General features: G+C 44.9%; 1 protein-coding gene across 1 annotated transcript in view; it reads right to left on the bottom strand.

Annotated features, from left to right (window-relative positions):
• Window positions 1-1,310: 1,310 nt before the first annotated feature.
• RRP12 (ribosomal RNA processing 12 homolog) overlaps window positions 1,311-16,241 on the bottom strand; it is a 63,806-nt gene continuing 48,875 nt past the window's right edge. Inside the window, exons 27-34 of the mRNA XM_088449964.1 lie at window positions 15,642-15,797; window positions 13,984-14,147; window positions 13,300-13,404; window positions 10,671-10,720; window positions 10,100-10,175; window positions 7,285-7,352; window positions 3,668-3,750; window positions 1,311-2,101 (exon numbers count right to left, since the gene is read on the bottom strand). Of these exons, the coding sequence (XP_088306090.1) occupies window positions 2,002-2,101; window positions 3,668-3,750; window positions 7,285-7,352; window positions 10,100-10,175; window positions 10,671-10,720; window positions 13,300-13,404; window positions 13,984-14,147; window positions 15,642-15,797 (802 nt within the window). The 3' untranslated portion in view covers window positions 1,311-2,001. The remainder of the gene's footprint in view (window positions 2,102-3,667; window positions 3,751-7,284; window positions 7,353-10,099; window positions 10,176-10,670; window positions 10,721-13,299; window positions 13,405-13,983; window positions 14,148-15,641; window positions 15,798-16,241) is intronic.

Here is a 16,241-nt window from a genome sequence, read left to right as displayed (position 1 = left end):
AATAAACTACCTAAACACATAAGTTTGGTAGGATCTCCATGCATATAAATATCACATTAATAGGATATAAGTGCAATGCATACAAATATATTTACAAGTCGGCACCGAATCAACTTATACAAACAGGATTCCAGTGTTATATACCTTGGTCCTAGGAGAAAGGTATACTCAGAGAGCCCAAATCTCCCCTCAGCAGACATTTCCATGATCAATTGCCACTGAGTGTCTCCAAATAATTAGGAGTGGGGGATGGTAACTCAGTCTTCACAAGTAAATGTGAAGGTTTTTGGACTTGCCAGTTTATTATAAAGTTCATCTTACTTAATACAAATTGCTGTTATTTCAAGCAAGTGGATGAACTCTGTTTACCATCTACACCTGTTTGGGAGGACAGGTGGGACTATTTATATCCACCTGATTTAGAAGGAGACTGCTTTCGATACCAGTTGGTGATTTTGTGACAAATATTTAATAGTTATACCATCTGGAATTTCTTCATAGATCCATGATCATAACTTAATTTTTAATCTACGTCTTACGGTCTGTATTTTTCATATATGAACCACCGGTTGTTTAATTGTATGGGCACGATTCCATTCAGCGCGATGTAAATAGCGCCGGGAGATAGCTCCCGGAGCTATTCAATTCATCGCGCTGTTAGGTCGGGGAAGGCTCGTTATCGCGCCTTAAACAGGGCGTTTAGTCGCGATAACGGGCATTCCCCGACCTAACTTCCCGGCGCGAGGCTGTTTTCCCGGCGCTAAGGGCAGAAAACAGCCTCGCGCCGGGACTTTTGTCGGATTTCTTCTCTCATCCCCGGAGGGATGAGAGAAGAAATCATTAGTCGGACTTGTCAGCGCGGTGTATTGAATAGCTCCGGGAGCTAACTCCCGGAGGTATTTACATCGTGCTGAATAGAATCGAGCCCTATGTGTGTGTTTTGTGACCACTAAATGAGAAGAGAATATAAATAAACAATTTTTTTTTTGGTTAAGATGTTTTATTCACATATCAAACCCTATGGTGGATGAAAATAGCGCAATCTCTCAAAAACACTAATATTTACTGGTGTAGGCAGAGAAAAAGGGGACATATTACACACCTCAGCTTTGCCGTGTCACCTCCTTGCACTGTACAGAGGTGGTCACATGATACGGGAGTCATCAGACTATTCCTGGTCAGCCTTATTCTCTTCTTTCTAACTAAGCAGAGAATAAGGGATCCTGGAAGTACAGAGCAGGCGGCTGCAGCTGAAGGCGGGCTTGTCTTTTGTCCACCACTAAAGTAGACGATAAAGCTCAGTCAATAAATTACTGCAGATCGACTTAACATTTATTACACCAGAATACAGTCAGCTGCACAAAGGCTTTCCACAAACAGCTTATAAAAAACACCTTCAAAATAAATTGTTGTGTTAAGCAGTAATGTACAGACAAGGTATCTTCAGAGAACAAAATCAGTATCTGACCCAGCCCACCCCTCTCTCCTCCCGAGTCTGTGAGCTACATAGAGGGGTAAACTCCATGGAGTACAGCACGGAACTCCAACCATAAAGAATAAAATATCCTCCTCTCAGAAGCGAGAGATAAAGCACTGGTTCATCCGAAGGCTGCTGTAAGCCCAATATGGTGTCTTCTGTACAGTACACACACAACTAATACAGCCTGTAAGGCATCCATCTTAGATGCGTTATGCAAGAGTGACTCCATAACCACAAAACACAACAGCGGCACCTCAAGAAAACATTCTTTGTAAATAGAAGCTCCTGCCTTGTGATGCACGGTTTACAGTTTTGCTTTTGTTAAAAAAAAAAAAAGGTGCAAGCATTTTAAATTATCCGCACTGCTCCTTATAAGGGCGATGGTAACCCCTTTGCACTCTTATAATCACTGTCAGGCATCCACAGGAGTCAATAAGAGGTAACGCTTTTCCAGTATGTAATGCGGAATTCACAGGAGCAGTCTGCTGGTGCGTGCAGGCCGACACGCCGACACAATGATCTCACACTCTCCTTTCTTTCCTCTTTTTCTTTCCGCTCTGCGCACCTCTCTGCGCGGCTTTAACCAAACCTTTAAACTGGCCTTGCATCTTGGCCTTTTTCCTGCAGATAAGAGAACGTCAGTGACACAGAATTCTCAGCGGATCATGTTTTTTATTCCTGCTAAGAGCTTGATCGTGATGTACGTTACCTTGTTTATAGGCTGAAAGTATTCCGTTACTGTCTTTATGTTAATGTTCAATGACCGAGGAGAGTAAGTCAGTAACTACAATCTCTCCCCAAACAATTACAGAGGATGCGCCTAGCAAAGCTGCATTTATAAGTAAATGTTAATGCCAGCAGGGAAAGAACCTTATTGCAAACCAGAAACATAGCGGCAACCAGCGCCGCCCAGATCAATAAGCAGAGAACGCTGGCACGTACGGTGCCAGGCTCCTTGCACGACACAGTAGAAAACTCCACCCGCCTTACCTCCGAGGGAGAGGGAGGGAGAAGCTGGGAGGCGCATGAGAAATGTGCAGCTTCCCAGCTGTAAGTAATCAGGTCTGTGTCAGCCCCTGGCGGCAACCACTCACATTTTATTCACCAACTACTGTCTTCACCTCCTGTTACTCCCACTGTACCGGCTTTTACATCGGGGGGCTCTGCATGTGTGTGATGTCACGGCATATTAAATGGGAACACTTTATTTTTGAGGCTAAACCGTGCTACTGTTGTTCCTGACCCTACAGTTCTGTCAGAGCTTCTTAGGAGAAAATATGATAACTATACGCAGGAAAACAAGCAGACTGTATTGGTGTAACCCTATGGGGATTACCCTAGTCATTTTACAGTAACTATGGTAGGCACTGCTAGGGGCAATGCATAGGGGGGAATACTAGGGACACTGTATAGGAGGGACTACTGCAGGTGGCACTGCATATTAGGGACCACTTCTGGAGGCACTGTATGAGGGTCACTGTTAATGGGGGCACTACTGTGGGCACTGCATATGAGGGACCACTTCTGGAGGCACTGCATAGCGGGGCCCAAAGCATATTCTTGCACCTGGGCCCACCACTGTCTAGTTCCGCCACTGCCGGCGGTGACTTTGCTTGCCATGGTTTTTTTGGCCGCGGAGGGGTGGTCTTCCTGGGGGTACCCCCCTTATTTGTGTGGCTGTGGGGGTTGGTTGCCTGGAGAGCAGGGTTAGTTGCTCAGTAATGTGGCTGTAGGAGGACGTTATTTGCCTGGGGGGAGCTGCACAGCAATGTGGCTGAAGAAGGGTGGTTTACCAGGGGTACCCCGTTAGTGGTGTGGCCATGGGGGTTGGTTGCACGGGGCGTAGGTGCTCAGTAATGCTGCCCCGGAGTAAGGGGGGGGGGGGGGGTGTCTGGCTTCTATACTTTCATCCTGGCTCCTAGATTTTAGAAACATTTGTCAAGCCCTGCGCTATACATGACATCCATCCCACCCTCCTCATCCGTCGTATTCAGCTGCTGCCTCGCCATGTAAAGGTGACTCCCCCTAACTCTCCTGTACAAGCTGATCATTGTGAGCCAGGCTACAGCTACAAAGCCATTATTATCTCACATACGGCTTCAGCTACGGATCGGATTTTATCCTCTCCAGGATGGACGCATGATGTGATTTAGCCATGTTTAACGCATAGAAAGCAGTCACACCTACCTGCGGTTGAGCTTGGCTTTGTTTAGCGGTATGTAGGCATATGGGTCATGCCTGTCTTTCTGTTTTACGTCGCCTTTTCCTTTCTTGAAGGAGAAAAACAAAGCAAATCATTAAAATGGCTCAAATGTCCCCAAATTCATCCATGGGAGCATAAGATTGCCTTCAGCAGTTACTATGGAACATCCCGTGTTCTGAGCATGGGAACGCTGGCATGCCTGTTTGTGATTGTACATTGTTGTTTCATGTTAGGTTAGTTTGTACTTTATTGATTTGTGGAACATGAAAGGACATTATACAGAATGTTGCTGCTTCATGGTAATCAGAGGCAGTAATTACCCCCTGTACTTACCACGTGGAGGCTGCAGCTGCACTTACCAGAGGAACTGAACATACGATGTACTGCTAAGAATTACAATTAATATGTCAAAATGTTATTACGATTTTAGACCTTTCTATCTGTAGCTTTGTTTGCCCATCCCTACATTAATGCCACCATCTGCATCATTTCTGACCCTCTAACACTGTCCGTGACAGTACTACAGCAACAGAAGATTACATTATTATTTTGGGCAAACTTTAAACACATCTCTTAATGTAAAACTAATTGTGTGACAGCTACAACAGGTTTCTTTTTTCTTTAGCTCCGGTCCTCAAGTACAGATGTGTCCTCATACACCTAGGCCCGAGACGCCACGTCCCTTGCGCCGAGCATCTTTATCGCCGGACAAAGCGTCTGGGCCCCATACACGGTGCGATGAGAAGTTGGTAAGATGTGTAGTACGATTTCCCTTGAAATTCTTCATACGATGTGGTCAAATGCTGTACGATTGATCGTTACGATCTTCCAAAACGATGCATAGAAGTGTATTAAAATTGTACTCCAGATCGTAGATCTTACTGTTTTGCAGTAAGAGCTACGACCCAACTAGACGAGTTTGGGGACGCGCATCGGCATCGTATGCACACTGAAACACACGATGTGCACTACTGATCGTTACGATTGATCCAAATCGTGTACACCGTGTAAAAAAATAAAAAATTGCAACGTGTATGGGCCGCATTATCACAATACGATGCGACTAGGACGCTCCAGGAGAATGCACTGATTAATCTGATAGGCGACACTTGTATATTTATGTGTGACTGAGCCTGTAAATGAAGCACAACGGAACTTGGCGTGGAATAAAGCTGCGACCTCTGCATTGTAGCACTGCGTATACAGACTTAAGCCGCGTACACACTTGACGATAAATAAACAATAATATAGTTGTTCAATATCGTCCAGTGCGTATGCAAGATATCGTTAATAATGCGCGCACCAGTGGATCGATGTCTTTCATCGCCTGTACTTGCAGGGCCACCTAACAATATCGTCAGGTTCTGCAAGCTCGGGATGAGGGAGGGCGCCGTCACTAAACGATATCGCTCAGTGTATATGCTCAATGTCAGTAACGACATTGAGCCTGGCAGTGCAGGGGGAACACTTACCGGTATCACTCATGGAGCATATTGTTAGGTGTGTATGAGCCTTTAGTCGCACACAGATATACAAGTGTCTAATATCAAAGTAATAAGAGCAGTCTCCTGGATCCTTATGGGGCATATCCACTACACAATCAATGAACTATTAAACGATAATGACATTATACTACTGTGCAGTGGATAATGTGCCCACGCTGTACGATATGTCGGTCAGTGCCGGCACCCCCCCTCATTCCTGATCCTGCACAACCTGACGATATCGTCAGGTTGGGCAGTATGTTCAGACGACAGATGCCGACAACGACCAGCGGAAGCGCATCACTTGTCGTTGCCGGCATATTCGCTGCACGATTAATGAACGATTACAATATCATTATCGTTCATTTATATCGTATAGTGGATATGCTCATGTAGTCGCATCAATTAAGAGGCAAAATCGTCCATTTTCACCGTCGTTGGCGAATCGGCCGTCCGATCGGCCGATATATTGGCCACGTTCTGCCGATTTCGCCAACGACTGCAAAAAACTGCCGTTTTTCGGCAAAAAACTGGATAAAACTTTTCTCCAGTCTATGGCAGGCGAAAAAAATAAGCAAAATCCCTACAGTATTTTGGGGTAAAAATGGAGCGACTTCTGACAGAACCCCCTAATAATACTTTAGTGGGAAAAAAAATCGTAAATTGCGTACTTTGGCAAAAAGCGACAGCTGAAATTTCGGTCAAATTTTTCTTTTTTCGTGAAAAATGCATTGGGGCTGGTATTTCAGAGGACCATAAGGATGCGCCAAGTGTTTTGAACATCGCAAGTGGCTGGCGCAGGTTTTTTTTTTTTTTAAACCGCTAAAAAAAAAGTCTGCGCCAGCCACGTGCAATGTTTAAAACACTTGGCGCATCCTTATGGTCCTCCGAAATACCAGCCCCAATAGATTAAACGCATTATTCACAAAAAATGAAATAAATTTTGACCGAAATTTCAGTGGTCGTTTTTCAACAAAGTATGCAATTTACGATTTTATTTCCGCAAAAGTATCATTAGGGGGCTGTCCAAAGGGTAAGAAATCCCCACTTTTTTTTTACCCAAAAATAGGGATTTTGCACATTTTCCCCCTTTTCTAAAAATCGGCGATATTATCGCAGGTGCGATAATATCGCCGCTAATAGAATATGGCCCTAAAACGCAATTTCGAGTGTAAGACAGAAAAGGAAAGCTTGGCACAAGCACATTTGCACGGGACTTGGCGCACAGAGGGACTGCTCGGCGTGACTGCAGCAACAATGTATGAGGACACATTTGTACCCCCCAACAGGTTAAAAATGTCTGTGAAAACAGGTCGGATAATTATTGACTCCACAATATACAGATTCATTCAAATGTGTACGATTAAAGAAATGCAGAAAACATGTTGGAGGTACTTGAGCACAGGAATCGAGAACGACTACCCAAGTACAAATCCCTGTAATCTCTCGTGTGACTGTGTCAGTAGTTAAAGAGATATTTAAAGGGCAATTCAGTTAAATGCAAAGTGGCGTCAAAACGGCATGTCCCCATGCAGCATCGCTCCTTTCACACCTTAGGGATGCGCTGCAAAATGAGCTAGGTTAGGCTACCACGAGTATCTGCGATGTATGCACTAGTGTCCTATATCAGCATTTAATTGAGCTGTCCCCTTAGAGGTGGCTTTAGAGTTAAGTGTACATTTAAGTAAACACTGTTGCACTGTAAGCCGTGCAAATACAACCTTTTCTGCGTGCAGGTCTAATATTGCTCGCTCTTGCAAGCACTGCGCACACCCTTTATACTGCGTTAGTTTGTCTAGCTCACACTATAAACTAGGCGGGTGCGCCTTCCACGTTCCCACCTTCAACACAAAATTATTTTTCCTGGTTGTAATCTTGCACGAGACTCAGCTCCTGAGCCTACATCCAAAACCTCCGACATATGACCAAACCTTACCGAAGTGTTATATATATATATATATATTTATTTATTTTTTATTTACAGACAGAAGACCGACAAAAAGATTTGTTTCTAGGGGAACAAATTCAATTCCACTTTCCTACTAAGTCATGCGGTGGGGATTCTCCGCTGGGAGGGAAACATGTCTGCATTTCAATATATATCTAATTTAATTTACCTTTGATTTGTAGTTCGTTCCAAACTCTGGCTTCTTGGAGACAGGTCTGTGTATTCCGGATCCGCCAGCTGCGGGGAGAAGAGCCCGCAGAGAGGTGTGAATGTGAAGGATGGTCATGCAGCGCAGTTTCATTAAAGAGCAGGCAGGTAAGAGTGTAGCCAGCTGTAAAGCCCGTCCTCATAATTGCATTGTCTGAACCTGCCAGACGGTAATAGACACCGGAACAAAGACTGTTCGATCCCAGATGTCACGTCACACACTCTGACATGTGCTCTCCTAGTGCTACTGATGCACAGGGCACCCCCTGCCGAGCATGAAATCCATAGATTCCAGATAAATGTGGTCTGCCAAACGCATGCCGCCCCTGCACGCCCACATAAATAACAGGCAGTATCTGTTCGCACAGAGCTGCCAATCTTACTTAAAATTAACATTGCTAACATTCGTTCAGAAACACATCAAGCTTAAAAATAATGCATAACATGTGCTCGATTATCCTGTGCCCACTGCCGGCAGCCTGCCACGGGCAGCTTCATATCAAGCACAATGATACAGGCATGAGCCATGCAGGAGGAGCAAAGGGACAGCTTGAAATGCACTAATTGTTTATTTGTTTTTTAATGTTGTCACAAGGGCTCCGCAGCCCCTTACTAAGCACAGAAACATTTGAAACATGCAAAAGACTTACAGAACAGTACATTGCAGGAGATATAAACATTGCTGCACATGCAGTCATAATACAGATGCAAGCAGCACGGGATTAACCCGAATTGTTCAGTGTTGCTGTAAAAACACATGAGAGAGGAGGGCCCTGCTTGTGAGAGCTTACATTCCAAAGTGGAGGGGCAGACAGGTGACACGGATGGGAGAGACGGTGAGCGAGGAGCATGGAGCAGTGTATTAGGAAAGCTAGGAGGCTTTAAAAAGAATAAATACACCACGTCCATAAAGTTTATGTGGGTAATGTTTAAAAAAATGTATATATGGTTACAAGGCTGTATGGGGGCGAGGGTGGGGGATGGGAGTCAAATTACTTTGAAATTTAGGGTTGCATAAAAATAGTTTAATAAAAAAAAAAAAAAGGATTTCATTTAAATCAGATTTTTTGGAATTAAATAGGATTTTAATATTTTTTTTTTAGTAAACGTTAAGTTTTAAACATTAAAAAAAAAAAAAAAAAAAATCCTATTTGAATCAAATAAATCAGTTTTTGATTTTTTTTTTAAATTTAAAATCCAATTTTATGCAACCCTGCTTTAAATTGCACCTAAATCCATATTTTAAGTTTCAACCAAATCCAATTACAAAAAGATTGTACAGCATACTATGAGACCCACCCTACACTGTATATAAACTTTACTATTTTCCTTATCTTATAATAATCAATAATTGTTTAAATTCAGCTGAATGGAAATCTGACTAAAAACCCTTCAGGTTCTGCAAGACCTCGATCTTGCTGTATTCCCTGGAAACATTTGGGCTCTTCTACAAGGAATATAGGGCCGTATCCAATTGGACGCGATAAAGCGGAAAGTTGACGTTGGTGAAGTTACCGCACACTTCAGGGCCTTTGGTGCGATATTTTTGAATCTTTTGTCTGTGCGCGCTCGTTTTTCGCACTATCCTATTACAAAAATAAGTAATGCGGCATTCATCCGAACAACGGTCCGAGGTGTAACCTAAAAAAAGTACAGCGGATTGTGGGCTCCTTGGTGTAAAAGGGGACAGGGTTGGAATCCCGGGTCGAGTGACCGAGCAATCCAAACCCAGGTAACTTGCAGGGTATAACACGGGAATGACCCGTGAAACCCTGCAGTGTAAACGGCGCGATCCGGGTCATGATGACCTGGAGCGGCACGCATGCCTGACGATTGGCCGGCTTCAGTGGCGTTTGGAGATGATGTAATCACCAAGCATCCACTTCCACGCTGGAGAGCCGGGTTAATGCAGACCCGGCTTCGGTGTGAACGGCGCCGACTCGGGAATACTCTGGGTCAGCGCAGGCTAAATTCAGGGTCTGATCCGGTTTGGAACCCTGTTCCAACCTCCGGGTCAGACCCGGAATACAGGTATAAAAGCGGCATGACATAGGAAATCTATTTAAAAGTGTATTAGTGGACCTAATTAAAGTATTTTAAGTTCTTCAATCAAATGGCTCTTATACGCATTTTTTGTGTAACAGTGGAAAAATTATAGAAATCAAAAAAAATTTTAACAATAAATGCTGAAGTTAAATTAGGGGTACATGAAAATGGGTGCAAGTATATTTTTGTGTCATAAAAGTGCACTTTAAAAAAAAAAAAAAAAAAAATTACACCTGGTGCAGCCACCTGTAATGTTTAAAAACACCTGTCCCATTCATACAGCCCCCCAAAATACCTGGCCCACCTTAAACCCATTTTCCAACACTATTTACATTTTCACACCGAAAATGACCTGTCATTATTGGCCAAATTAGGCTAATTAAAAAAATAATTTTTGCCTAATTTATCATTAGGTGAGGGTCTCCAAGGGGTTCTAAACCAAGTCCCCTCATGTTTTAGCCCAAAAGAGGGGTTTTGCACAACTTTCCACCTGCTCTGAGGTGGTGAAAACTTTTTGACGGTTATTAGTCTATGGAGAATTTTCACGTGCGAAAAGTTCGGCAATAGGATTGCACGATACGCATTGTGTGCGAAAAACTTTGCATTGGCGAAAGGTTTTCGCAAAACCGCGGCTTTTTGCATCTAATTGGATACGGACCATAATCTCTTGTTTAGAGTGCATATTCCCCATACTACAAACTAACCTGACACGAGCAGAAGAGACGGCTTACCTTTATATTGCAATGTCTTCTCTACAACCACATCATCGTCATGGTCTTCTCGGAAACGCTTCTTCTGCGCTTTGTTCTGTGAACGGCATAGAGACATGTCACCGCCTGCCCTAGGCAGCCTATCTGCTACATAAAGGAGAGATACTCAATCTGCCCCATTTTCACAATCATAATAGTCTTGTAATTATCCTCTTTTGTACAGAATATACATTTATGCTCTTTATCAGCTGGATAATAGTATATGTTTTTTTTTTTTCTTGAAATCTATTACACATCTCTGCTTTTCTGTAGCTTTCCTAGGGGGAGATGTATCAAATCTTGGAGAAAGTAGAGAAGTCACCGCTCTCGAAGGTTTAATACATCTCCCCCTAGGTAACCTATAGATGTGTTACAGGAATTCCATTGTTCATATTGCCCTTAAACTGTATCTACAACAGAACTCTCCCTTCTCTTTCCCATTCACATATTAGAACGTTTGTGTTATTTTATCATATCTCCTCTCTGGAGATTAGGGATCCAGCCATAATAATTGATAGGAGAATGGAGAAATTACCTAAAATCCAAAACTTACAGTTCGAAGGCCGACTTCTTGCATGAGATCCGCCATCTCTTCATCCACGCCTGTGAACCAACATATAGACCAGAACCAGTTACCACTGTACAGTAAATGGCTTTTCAATTAGTATCTTTTAGTTAAATGGCGCCACCAAGTTTCAGTAACACCGTACACAAATGAATACAATAGTGAATGAGGTATCAAGCCGACAGTACGGGGACAAAATCAGACTGAAATTATAGAACGAGAGGATTTTTATACTCGCTGTAACATCCATTCCTTGTAATCCATCTGGGGGGGGGCACTGATGTACTTTGGTTTATAGGGCTGGCACACGGCACTAAATAGTTAACTAGAGCTATGCTCCGCCCACTCTAACCCCTCTCAACCTCAGCAGACCGCAGTCTTCAACAAAGTTGCCTGGAGAAAGGAAAGAGAAGACGAGCCACAAAAGTCCATCCAAACAGGACGAGCCACAAAAGTCCATCCAAACAGGACGAGCCACAAAAGTCCATCCAAACAGGACGAGCCACAAAAGTCCATCCAAACAGGACGAGCCACAAAAGTCCATCCAAACAGGACGAGCCACAAAAGTCCATCCAAACAGGACGAGCCACAAAAGTCCATCCAAACAGGACGAGCCACAAAAGTCCATCTAACAGGACGAGCCACAAAAGTCCATCTAACAGGACGAGCCAAAAAAGTCCATCCAAACAGGACGAGCCACAAAAGTCCATCCAAACAGGACGAGCCACAAAAGTCCATCTAACAGGACGAGCCACAAAAGTCCATCTAACAGGACGAGCCACAAAAGTCCATCTAACAGGACGAGCCACAAAAGTCCATCTAACAGGACGAGCCAAAAAAGTCCATCTAACAGGACGAGCCAAAAAAGTCCATCTAACAGGACGAGCCAAAAAAGTCCATCTAACAGGACGAGCCACAAAAGCCCAACAGGATGAGCCATAAAAGCCTTTATAACAGTATAAGCCACAGAACATCTACAGAGGGGGAACGCAGCGTCCCCCAGATAGATTCCGAGGAAAGGATATTATGGAAAGTACAAAAATCCTCTACCCTCAACCATCTCTCTATGGGACACTGCTTCTCTATGGGACACCGAGGCACCCTGGTCCATAATTTGTCCCTCTTCTTGGGAACACAACGTGGAATCTGATGAACCAGGAAACCAAGCCTTAGAGGATAGCAGATGCTTGCGAACGGCAGATACAAGGATCTTTTCCATGAAAGATACCTTAGAAAGGCTCTACTCTCCGTTACAGACCCATAGTTGTTCCCCTGAAGGACCAGACACATTTTGAGGGGGGATTTGGGGTTTCGATGGGGTACCAGGGAGTTAAGTGGCACTTACTGTACTTCTGCCTGGCGACCCACTCTCCGTGCCAGTTCTGCAATTGCCTGTGCCACAGACTTTGCACATTTTGGAAGTATAGAAAGAAAATGGATCTCAGACTGCACACTCTGGACATTATATATATATATATATATATATATAAATATAATTGGAGGCGCTACCTGTGGAGACCATTGATATATACACACAGAAGAAATACAGGTGCACAACTCCAAATGAACTGATTATATATAAATAAATTTTGCAGTAAATACAGTAGAGGTTTTTGGCATAATCTTGGCCAAGGTTATGGGCCTGCCCACCATATCCGGGTAACCCCCCAAACTAGCCAAGCTGAACCACCCCAAGGCACCGCTCTAATAAGAAGTGTTAAGAGCAGCCGTTGGCCTGATGGAAGTCACCTGGATATGGTGGGCAGGCCCAGAAGTAAGGCCATTATTATGCTAAGAACCTCTTGGATGCAATTTAGCAGTATTATTATTAGGTTCAGCATGGTTAGAGTGTGCACTTGCATTTGTCTCTTTTTTTTCTGCTTGCAGCACTACAAGTCTCAGAAGGTAGCACCTCACATTGTACTTAGGGTGTGCAATCTAGGGTACGTCCCCCTATGACACGGGAAGTGACAGCAATTAATAAACTGGAGAGAAGCCGCCCACTCAGTGCCACAGTCTGTTTTGATTGCTACAACTTGGACAAAAAAAAAGGGAAACCAAAATTGAGAGAAACTTTCTGGGCGACAGATATTCTCCCCGGATAATAAGCTCCCAGTACTTGCACAGGGCCAGCCCGCCCAGGGAGAGGCGGCGGCCAGCCCGCCCAGGGAGAGGCGGCGGCCAGCCCGCCCAGGGAGAGGCGGCGGCCAGCCCGCCCAGGGAGAGGCGGCGGCCAGCCCGCCCAGGGAGAGGCGGCGGCCAGCCCGCCCAGGGAGAGGCGGCGGCCAGCCCGCCCAGGGAGAGGCGGCGGCCAGCCCGCCCAGGGAGAGGCGGCGGCCAGCCCGCCCAGGGAGAGGCGGCGGCCAGCCCGCCCAGGGAGAGGCGGCGGCCAGCCCGCCCAGGGAGAGGCGAGTCTGCGCTGCCCTTGTTGGAAGTAATGACACTGATAATAGGGCTGGGAAGAAGCAGCACAGCAATGCGAGTTTCCTTAATGCTTATTACAGACTTCATTATACAGCTGCATTTATGTACTGAGGTTGTAGGCTCGGGGGCATGAGGGGAAGCAGTGTATACATTGTGCACAGTAACAGTATCACACACAATGAGTATCACGCACCTTTTGACTTCTCATCACCGTCCTCGTCCTTGATAATGAGCCGCCCGTCTGAAGTGACTTTGAAGTCGTGGCTCTGCTTTTTGTTCCTCAGTCCAGGTTTTGTGGCTGTGATATAAAAAGATGAAAGCACAAAGATGTAAAACATCATCGTGCAATTATCCGCACAGATCTGTGGGTGTGTAAGTGTGGCTAACGAGGCATACTTATTTATGATAGTACAGTGTCAGGATTCTGATCTACTTTGTAGTAACTAAGAATAGCTAAATTGCCATTTAAACATGGATGTCGCTATATTTTGTCAGCCGTTATTAATGCTCTAGGGACTTGGCTGCTGCTTCCCATGGTGTATTATGCTTACTCATGGGGGAAGGGGGAGTGGACCGAGACCCAATACAGGAGGCAAGCAACAGCCCACCGTGCACAGTCCCCATTCCCACTGACCGCATGGCTGACTCCGGGTAGGAGACAGGGAAGTTCTGAGGCCGCAATGCTTGTAGCACAGCCTCCAGCGTAGGGTGGGACAGGGCCAAGGTAGAGTGGGGCGGACGAGATCCTTCCTATGGCGCCCCCCGCTGGCAGGCGCACACTGCAATCGCCCATCGAAAAGGCCCTGGGGAGAACACTGTTTTCCTATACCAAGCAGTTGATATAGCACTACAGCTAACACCCATTGTAAACTCTCACCTAGGACACGTTGAGCGGCATTTGGGTCCAGGAAGTTTAAGGGTTCGTCCCCTTCCCCTTCTTTAAGCCAGGCTCTGTTCTTCTGCTTGGCCTGTTTCTTCTGCTGCTTGGCCTGTTTCTCATCCTCCTCTTCCTCGTCTGTATCCGCCAAGATCTCGTCTATGCTATAAAAAAAAAACAGAAAAACAAATTCAATGTAGATGAGTTACAGTCTGAATGTTTTTCTTATTTTGTTTAAGCCCACAATTGCATTGCTGCCCCTTCCTCTATTTTCTGTAGCTGTCGCTCTTGTTATTTTCCTACATAAATGCGATCCGTACCTCACACCTCTTTATAGGCAGTAACATGGTTCAAAGGAGGAGTCAGGAGACAAAACCGCGGGGACCGCACACTCCTGGCACTATTATCCGATGGTATTTCCTGAGCTTTATATATTTCACACATTAGGAGAAACTATTTGATACATAAACTTATCTGATCAAATAAATGCCCAAGTTCTGTGACAATTAAACACAAAGTAACAAAATTTTCTTTGAAAATGCCATTAAATTTCACGCAGTGCTATCCTTAACCAGTCCCATGACGAAGTATGAAAAAAATAAATAGATCTATGCCAATCTAAAGTTGGGTATACATTTTACGATGTATCGTACGATATATAGTTTAAACGCAGATCGGAACGATATATCATACACATTGTATAGTCGGCCTGATTCAGAGATGGACGCTAAAACGATCGCAGCTGCAAAACTATGCTGCTTTACAATGATTACGCAGGCATAGAGACGCCCACCGCTGCCTTCTCATCTGCATCAGACGTCGCAAGCCAGCGTAAGTATTGGTAACATCGACCAGCCATGCAGTCCTTGACCCATCTCAAATACAGCGGCTAACTATTCGCGTAGGAGACCGCAATGGATAATTTATGCACGCCCATGCAACGATGCTTAAACAGTTTGAAACCAGACCCCTATTACCTCCCCCAAACGCTGACTGCCTGTCACTCACTTTGCGGCCGTGTTCTGTGTGTGCGCGGAATCGCAAAACAATCGCTGGGTGTGCACAGTGCGGCTTTGACTCATATGCAAAAAAAGAAAAATCACTTTCTGTGAAAATCGCCATTGCGTACGTCTCTTAATCAGGCCCAGGGTGTACGCAGTCGTTAACGATGGTCGTTTGTCACATTGTCCCATCTGGTGTTCTACACGGAGGATGGGACGATGCAACGAATGGCGCGGTGCTGTTACCTGCGGCATGTAACATTGCTCAGTCGTATGCCAGATCGTGCTGTGTGTGCAGCGCACGCGATGTAATGTTACATCGCATTGTTCCGACAGCTGGGTATGCGGATCGCATTGTGAGTACCTATCATTACAGACTTGGGGGGCATTAACGCATTGAGATAAAGTGGAGAGAGAAAGTACCAACCCAATCAGTTTCTGCTTCTATTACAGGCAGTGTTTAAAAAAATTTTTCAGGAGCAGACTAGTTGGTAGTTCATTTCTCTCCACTTTCTTTCTCTCCAAGGCTTGATTCATCTCCCCCAAGTCTAATGGATCATCTTTACAGATGGATGGTTACGGTTAATGTGCTTCGTAGGCAGCCCAAGTCATTCTCTGCCATACTCAGTGTAACAGAGGGGGCTGAGCTTTCCCTACCTGTCTCCCTTCAGCTTAGTGACCTCCGGATCATCATCTCCCTCCGCCGCTGCCTGTTTCAGAGCTTTCTGTTTCTTGTTTTTAGCCTCTGCCTTCCGGATGTTGACCAAGACCTTGTGGTACTCCTCTGGCAGCATGCTCTTCACCAGATCAAACCTGGAAAGGACAACAGTGCGGGATTACACACAAGAGCCTGACACCTGCTAGGGGAAGAGTGTAAAGGATTGTGTTGCCAATCTGAGGTTTTGCTTTAATTTTCAAAATTGACACAGACAGTTTGACTCTTGTTGGTTGCTATAGGCAACATCTCTTCTAGAATTGGTTTCATAAATGTCCTCCATTGTGTGGACTTGCTACACAGCGAGACTCCATTTAAAAACACACCTAACATGAAATTACATTAAACAGATGGGGGCACTGCGATAACTGGTGCTGGAATCACTGGTGCGATAACTGGTGCTGGAATAACTGGTGCTGGTATAAGTGGTGACAGATGCGATAACTGGTGCTGGTATAAGTGGTGACAGATGCGATAACTGGTGCTGGTATAAGTGGTGACAGATGCGATAACTGGTGCTGGTATAAGTGGTGACAGATGCG

This window comes from Taudactylus pleione, unplaced genomic scaffold (assembly GCF_031769625.1).
Source record: "Taudactylus pleione unplaced genomic scaffold, aTauple2 ptg000502l, whole genome shotgun sequence".
In the NCBI taxonomy this organism is placed as follows: Eukaryota; Metazoa; Chordata; class Amphibia; order Anura; family Myobatrachidae; genus Taudactylus; species Taudactylus pleione.
The sequence above is the reverse complement of the archived record's forward strand: the minus strand, read 5'-3'. Positions and strand labels throughout refer to the sequence as shown.